This window comes from Microtus ochrogaster, unplaced genomic scaffold (genome assembly GCF_000317375.1).
Source record: "Microtus ochrogaster isolate Prairie Vole_2 unplaced genomic scaffold, MicOch1.0 UNK10, whole genome shotgun sequence".
Taxonomy (NCBI): Eukaryota; Metazoa; Chordata; class Mammalia; order Rodentia; family Cricetidae; genus Microtus; species Microtus ochrogaster.
The window spans coordinates 4564448-4572924 of record NW_004949108.1 but is presented as its reverse complement, the minus strand read 5'-3'; the positions used below and the strand labels follow the sequence as shown (position 1 = coordinate 4572924).

The 8477-nt window shown below is 49.1% G+C and overlaps 1 protein-coding gene across 1 annotated transcript in view; it reads right to left on the bottom strand.

The window, feature by feature from the left end:
* Positions 1-8477, bottom strand: part of Greb1 (growth regulating estrogen receptor binding 1) — a 128941-nt gene that overhangs the window by 47497 nt on the left and 72967 nt on the right. Inside the window, exons 6-8 of the mRNA XM_005366529.3 lie at positions 4937-5119; positions 3609-3752; positions 1381-1509 (exon numbers count right to left, since the gene is read on the bottom strand). Coding sequence (XP_005366586.1) covers positions 1381-1509; positions 3609-3752; positions 4937-5119 — 456 coding nt within the window. The remainder of the gene's footprint in view (positions 1-1380; positions 1510-3608; positions 3753-4936; positions 5120-8477) is intronic.

Genomic DNA, 8477 nt, shown 5'->3' with positions numbered 1-8477 from the left:
AAAAAAAAAAAAAAAAAAAAAAAAAAAAAAAAAAAAAAAAAAAAAAGAAGAATGACAGTCAACGAGCTAAATTCTAGAAGGCCTTTGAGATCCCAGGAGGAAGCTTAAAGATCTCCATTCCCCACACACCTCCACAAAGTAGGCTTGGAAAGTTCTAGTCCAATCCTGAATCCAATGCTCTGTAGGCCACCGGCCCAAAACCAAGGTCCCAGGGCCCCAGGCTGAGGGCATCTGCTGTATTGTTGTATGAGGTGAAGACTACAAGTTCACAGAGCTAAGCTCGCAGAAGAAGCTATGGACAGCAAGGGGCTTCCTGTCCTTATGGCCAAGGGCCACTCTTCAACCTTGTGGCTGCCCTGCATCCGTTCTGGAGAAGGAACAGCCACAGGAGGAAGGCGGGGAATGATAAAAATTCCAGAACATGAAAGCTAGTCAAGACTGGAGAGTCTTAGATTCATGAGGGCTGCTCCTTCAGCAAATGGCTCTGCAGCTGACAGCTTTGGGCCAGAGAAACCTTGTGCTACAATGGAGTTGTATTCCAGCCCAGGGTGCCTCTCTGGACCTGCCTCTCTTCTGCGATGTTGAAAATAAAACCCAGGAGAAAACACTCTATCCATGAGCTACAACTCCATCCCCAGCATGGACATTCTCTAAGGACCTTTCCAATTTAATGTCTCAGACCCTAGGTTCCAGTTCAGGTGGGCATGGGGCATGGGGGCCGGGTGACAAGGCAGGAAGGGAAGGAGGGCAGACAAGACTTTCCGGAACATTCTTAGGAACAGCAAGGTGGGAGAGCATGAGACTGGGAGTTGAATGCAGTCCCCAAGTCTCTTTGCCCCCTCCCTCCCTCCCTCCAAAACTCAATTATCACGCCTGCCCCCCCCATCACCTCCTCCAGGTGTTAAATGGGCAGACAAGCCCCTGTGGCGGGCTGACACGGATACCAATAGCCAGTGAGCTCCCAGATGTGCACAGCAGCTGGGGATTCTCATCCTGTCCTCAGAGAGGCACTCTTACCCCCAACAAGGGACCGCTGAAAAAGGCTGCAAGATCCATTGCCTTACAAGACAGAGCTGGGCTCTGGATTCATATTTATCTGTCCCGACATCCACCTTCCCCCACCACTCCCAATCTTCCCAAAACCTGCATCAAGAGAGGCTGCCTGCCACCAGCACACAAAGCCCTCTCTGCCCCTCAGCACACATGACTCTCCCATAGCATGGCCCAGTCACAGATCTGAGGACATGTGACATCCGCCCTGATGCTCACCAACACATTAGACTCTGGAGCCTCCATGTCCCCAGTCCTGAACCCATATCCCCTCTGGCCCATGTCCAGAGTAAAGAAGGGCCCTAGCACCTCCAGGACCAGCGGCACTACCTAAGGCTGAGGGACGAGGCACGGCAGACAGGCTACTCTTAGCCAGTTGTGGCTGTTTGGGGGAGTCTTTGCCATTGAAGACAGTGGGACCTGTTGCTGTGGTCACTGAGGGGTGATCAGAGGCCGGACCTGAAAGCAGAAAGCATGGGAAAGCGGTCAGAGCACAGGCTGCACCGGAACCAGGCAGATAAACTAGCTCTGATGCGTTCTATCAGGAAAGCAGGTTTCTGACAGGGTGGTTCTGCCACACGCAGACAAAGATACATGAGCATTCACATGTGCACATTTGCGCACATGCTCCTCAACCCGCACACATGCGTGTATGTATCTAGAAACATGTACACCCGTGTGCACATTCTTTCCTATGTGGACATAAATGTGCACATATGAATGCAAACTCATCTCTGATTTCACATGCTTGTACACATATGCACAGATACGCATACAGGAACATATTCAAGTTCCCCTGCATAGACATAGAAGTGCACAGAAACATACTTAATAAATACCCAAATGTACAAGGGACTGATATACACAAATACATGTACACACATTCAGAAAGACATAAATATTCCTGCTCACACATGAGCATGGGAACAGACAGATACATATGAACATGAGCACACAAATACCATGAACCTTCTGTTTTCACTCAAGAGGGTCTAGCGTGGGTAAGGGAAGGTTTTGGGGTGCATGGGTGTCCGAATTTCCTAACCTGCAGCCCCATATCTGAGATGGTCGATTCTGTTTGCTTCCTACCTTCCTCCACCTCTAGAATTCATTTTTATATCAAAACACTGCAGGGAAGCCTGGCAGGTTGGTTGATGACAAAATCTGGGATACTTATAGGGTTCAGGTTCCTTAAGTCTTGAGAATAATTCTGGGGGCAACCATGGACTCTGGTCCCATAATGAGGCCTACGTTGGCTGGAATCGTAGGAAGGTTTTCATGAAACTTCCCTGTCAAAGCGGTGGCCCGTGTGACAGTTGGAATGTGATTCTGGGACTGTCCAGCCTGTATCTGAACCACAGTCCCATTACTTACAAGTTATGTGACCTGAAACACATACTGTATCTCTCCAAATTTCAATGCCCCCTCCATAAATGGGAGTCATGATGGCAAGAAGCAGAGCCGTGTGAAGGATGCAGGTGGGTAGACATCCAGGGCATGGAACAAGTCCCTCAAGGGGCTGCCGTTACTATAACCTCATTTAATTCTTATTCACCCTGTGAACTAGACTGAAAAGGACACTCCACACCCCAGGTCTACACATGGGCAAACAGAGTTAAGTTCCAGGAATTAAGTGAATTGCACCATTCAGCGAAGGATAGCAGCGCTGGTGTCTACACTGGGTGCTTAGCCACAAAACAGTGGGGTCCCCAGTCCACAATGGCAAAGGAAGAGTCAGGACACTGTTGGAGGAAGAGGACAGAGGCCAGCTTGTGAAAAGGAGCCTAGAGCCCCTGAAGGACAGCGTGTCCCAGCGAGAGTGATTGATGGCTCTGCAGAGCCCAGGACACTGGCTTCACTCCCAGGGCAATGTGCCACACTGACTCTCTGGACAGGAAGGATGAAAACCACCAATGGCCTTCCAGAGTCCTCAGGATGGCCGATGTCTCCAGACAACAGCAACCACACTTACAGGCTTCGTCTGTGTGGCTCAGGGGCAGGCATGTGAAAGAGAAATACCTGGTATACAAATTTGCCTCCCCCAACTCCTCCCTGTGAGATCCTGGGCAAGCCTCAGCCCCCATGGAACCTCAATTTTCCAAACACCCCATTGGCTCACAGGACGCAGCAAGCTTTAGTGAGTAAGATACATGCCCAGGGTAGGCACACCCAACGTGGGATAAAGGACAGGAATCTAACCTCCACCCCTCCTAGAAATCCCCTTTGAATGTTGACCTGATACTTGTCATCCCCTGAACCCTGTGCTGTAACTGGGGGGTGGGAGGGGGGGTAGAATGACTCTGAAGCAGGATCCCAACAGTGGGGGAAATCACATTCCTTATCCAATGAGAGAGCAGGCAAATTTTCCAAATGAAAGACAATGTGTACACTTTGCTAAAACTCACAAACTCAAAATGACCTGGGACAAAAACACACCAAGTAAAACTTACAAGATGGCATCGAGCAACAACACTCAAAGTGTGACCTTTATTTATTTTGAAGAATGCCAACTCCAGGGGCCTGGCTTTAGCACCTGGGACACCACTCAATAGTCTCACCTGCCTGTTGAGCTCCCATTGGGATGTTGGGGTTTGTCCCAGGAACAGGATCACTGGGGAAGGCAGCCAGAGACCCCGAGCTCTCCAGCGGTGGGAACAGAGAACTGGGACAGGTGTTGGTGGAGTTCTGCCGGCTTCTGAACTCTAACAGAGGCAAGAAGGACACATGAAGTTGGGTGGTGGTAGTGGCAGCACACGCCTTTAATCCCAGCACTCAGGAGGCAGAAGCAGATAGATCTCTGTGAGTTCGAGGCCTGGTCTACAAGAGCTGGTTCTAGGACAGCCAGTGCTACACCAAAAAACCACTCTCAAAAAAACCAAAGAAGAAGAAGGAAAAGGAGGAGAAAATAGAGAAAGGAAGAGAAGGAGGAGGAGAAGGAGGAAGAAATGATGATGATGATGATGATGATGATGATGATGATGATGATGATGATGATGATGATGATAATGATGATGATGATGGTGATGGTGACCAGGAAGAAAAGGAAGAAGAAGAAAGAAGAGCGTAGTAATGAAATCTACTTGGCCCTTACCCAATGACTACAGAATGACTTCCTAGAGTGGAATTGTCTACAGGACCGTGGGGCACATGAGTCTATAAAGAATGCCAGTGCCATGCTAATCTGTTTCAGTGTGTTACAGGGCAGAGGCACCTTGTTCCATAAACGGTTCCCTGCCAAAGGGTGACTCTATCCGCAGACAGAATGAAAGTGTCCAGTGGGGGGAACAAGAAATACTCTTTAGCCGGGCGGTGGTGGCACATGCTTTTAATCCCAACACTTGGGAGGCAGAGGCAGATGGATCTCTGTGAATTCTACAACTCTGTGATCTACAAGAGCTAGTTCCAGGACAGGCTCCAAAGCTACAGAGAAACCCTGTCTCAAAAAAAAAAACAACAAGAAAGGAAGAAAGAAAGAAAGAAAGAAAGAAAGAAAGAAAGAAAGAAAGAAAGAAAGAAAGAAAGAAAGAGACACTTTATGCAATTGAGCTACCTGAGCCCTGTGCTTAACATCCAAGGAGACATGGGGTGATGGTAATCCCCCAAGACAGAGGACCACTCAGCATCTCCCTCCTCTCCTACACCATCCTCTTTTATATATAAGTCCTTTCCCAGCAGCGGCTCTAGCCTGTGAGCAGGATAGAGAACTGGACCCACAGGGAAGGTCAGCTTCATCTTCAGGGCCAAGGGCTTGCTCTCCTGCTACAGCCTGTACCACTGTACAGAAATCCCTGACCCCTCCCCTCCTAGTCCTACAATGCTCACTGGGGGTGCACTCCCAACTCCCCACTCCCACCCCTCCAGATTCAAGCCCCCCCCCCCGCCTCACCTGAGCCTTTCCAGCAAATCAACGGTCCTTTGGTCAGTGCCCCCTGTGCGTTCCGGACCAGATAGTACTTGAGGTGCTTCTGTTTCTTGGGCTGTGTGCTCAGCTTCAGGTTAATGTGGTTGGAGAATTCGGTGAAGTAGCAGAAGCCTTTCTTCCCACAGCCAACACAGTTCCCAGAGAAACCTGGGCAGGAGGGAGCAAGCCATGAGCCTCTCTGCTTCCCTTTCAACTTCCCTTCCAACAGCCACAGTTCATCAGGACTCTGACGTTTGCACCCCCATACCGGCAGTCACCCAGAGACTGCCATCGGCATGGTAATCGGGCTGAGGAGTCAAGACTGCCTTAACTCCAACAGGAACAAAGGGACTGAGCCACAGAGGTGAGTCTGGGCAAGTGTGGGAGATTTCACCCTCTTGGGGCAGTGTGTGTGCGTTAAAAATTCCATGGACATGAATGTAGTCTACAAACACACACACACAGTGGAATTTTATTCAGCCACAATGAAGAACACAATTCTATCATTTGAGGGGGAAAAAAATGGAGTTACAGATCATTATGTTAAGTGAAACAAGCCAGACAGACTCAGAAAGACAAACAATACATGTTTTTCTCTCATATGCAGAGCCTGTATTTTAAACATATATGTGTGTGTATGTGTGTTGGTGGGTGGGTATATATATGTATACATGGGGCTTCAAAAGAGGTGGAGAGAGGAATAAGCGAGAATAATGGGGAAAGAAAGATAAATATTATATATTTTTATGATATTCAAATCAGGATCTTTATGAGTATATGTGAAATATATGATATATATTTATACACATTATATACATTGTATATACATTTGGATATATAATAAAAGGGTAACATTCAGAGGAGGAAGGGAACTAATGAGGGGGATAGGAGGGGAACTCGGAAGGGTGGCTGGGGCAAACATGAGCGAAACACAAAGACAGACATACAGGAAAATGTCATAATAAAACCCAGTGCTGAGAAGCAACAGATAAAGAGCCATGCGTGGAGCTCACTTTAAAGGCCAGCTCAGCCAGTCAGGCAGATCAAAAAATACCAGATGCATAGTGGGGACCCTGGGAGTGAGACCCAAAGTTTAGCAGCCAGAAGAGTGGAGATGCCATTCAAAAACATGGCTGTATCAGGGCAGAGCATCCTCCTGCTGCGATAGGCTAGACAGGCCTCTCTGCCAGTTTGCAGCCCTAGATAGCCATCTGAGAGGGGATGAGAAAGCTCCTCGTATGAGCCATGGACATGCAGAGCGTGCATTTGGAGGGGTCTCTACAAAACACAAAGCCCCTCCAACGGAACCAACCACAGGCCTTGGTTAGTACGAGAGAGACCTAACAAGGTGGCCTCTCCACCTGACCACTGCTCCTGAGTGTCAGCCATCCCACGACAACCTTGCTCTGCCAATAGCAGGCCTGGTTCCTAGAAGTCCAACATCCTGGGTCAAGGGAGGTCCTGAGGCAGAGCCACATTCACTTTCTTTATCGAGCCCTCTGCCTGAAGGGCTCATTTGGTGTGAGGCCATAAAAGTCACATGTCTCTGCATAAGCACTGCTCATACACAGGCTGTCCCTGGGAATTCTGGCTCATATTCAGAAGAAGTTCAGTAGGTGACCTGAAAGTTAAAGACATCGCCCCAGAGAAGACTCCACACTGCTCAAAATCTCCAATCTGCACATGTCTTGAGCATTTTAATGTTCTATAAAAGGCCTTAGAAACAAGCAAAGACTTTGGCTGGGCTGCGATAGGTACAGGTGACATAGGCATTCAGAACCAACTCAGGCCACACCGGTATGAACAGGTACTCATGCCACACTGGTGTGAACAGGTACTCATGCCACACTGGTGAGAACAGGTACTCATGCCACACTGGTGAGAACAGGTACCCAGGCCACACCGGTGTGAACAAGTAAGGCAGCACGGACATGGGCGATGCTGAGTGGGACTTGGGGAAGCCGATGTGCACACAGTACCAGGACGTTGTACTGTTCATTGTCAAGTGCACAGGGCACTCACTCTGCTTAACTGACCCCATTGTCGGTCACGGTGGGAAGCAGAGCGTTCTTGTGCAATCCGCAGAAACAGAGACACAAAGGGTGGGATTTAACCGCAACCCAAGAATGAAGTTCAGAACCCACAGGCACCAAAGGCTGTGGAATCTTCCATCCATCCCTAGCTTCATCTTCTCCTCACTGAAAAGAGGTGCCTCTTAACCCACCTACTCCAACTACCCCTGCCCTGCCCCTGCCTCAGTTTCTTCTCCACAACCCCCATACCCAGGCCCAGCCCTTCCTCATTACTCAGCTCCTAGTCTCAAGAGGGGAGATTGGGGACGGACACTTTCCCAGGCTCCTATGCGCAACTTTCTCCGAGTCCTGGGAACTGCTCAGCGTCAGGCAGATGCATGCCTTGTCCTCCCAAATGGCCACGCTCTGGTGTGACTGTATACATGTTGGGCTGTATCTGTGTACACATATGTGTCTGACTGACAGCACCATGTGATTCCATGGCCAAGAGGGTAAGAAAGAGAGGGATGATTAACAGATTAATTAATAATAAACACTTCTTCACTGGACTCCAACCTAGAAACACACACAGCCCACTGGCACCTAAGAATACAACACGACAAAAATGTCTAGGGTTCCTGAAAGAAATTCTAAGCCTGAGTAGAGAAAAGATGCTGAGCAAGGCATAGGAACTTTAAGGTCATGGGGTCAGCAACCATGCCCAGCAGGGAAGTGGCTACAGCCCTGCGGAGCGGTCCCTGGTGACTCCTGGACTAGTCGCATAGTGGACAGTTGGGTCCAGCAGGCAGACTGGTCCCTTGCAATAGTAAAACCTTCCAGCTGAGGACACAGCTGTTTCAAGGGGACATAAGTTGTCAGGAGAGGCAGCTGGGGGGATGAGCAAAGAAGCCAGGGTGAGAGCACAGGACCTAGTTGGTGCAGATGATGTCATCCCAAAACTTCAGGAAATTCCTTAAAGGGCAACAGACACTTTCAAGAAAGATTACAACACGGAGCCATTCATTTTGGGAATTGACCTCAGGACTTAGAAGTCTAAAAAACAACAAACTCATCAGAAAATGAGATCTCTGGACTCATGATTCAGACTCCTGCTGGGCACAGAGGCCAGAAAGGAAGGGACGGTTCTTCAGCTACCACACCACCAAAAGTAGTCAGCACAAATAACCCCTCCTCTAACCAACTCAGCACCCCAGAATCACCCTCTTGGATCTACTGTGGCAACTAGAGGGCCATCTATGTAAGGATCACATGCCCGCATGGATACTGCACTTGCAGGCCACCGTGTGAATGAAGCATGCCCTCCTATGGGCAAGTGGCCCCTGACCACCTCTCCCGCAGCAAGTAAACAAGAACCCAGAGTCAGCAGGACTGGGGTCAGGTCCTGACGCGTGTCTATCAGGCAGGCTACAACTTGTCTCTGAGCTTCATCTTCACTGTCTGCAAACGTGATGGGAGCTAATACTTATTGCACAGCCGCAGCATGGTAAGTTGTG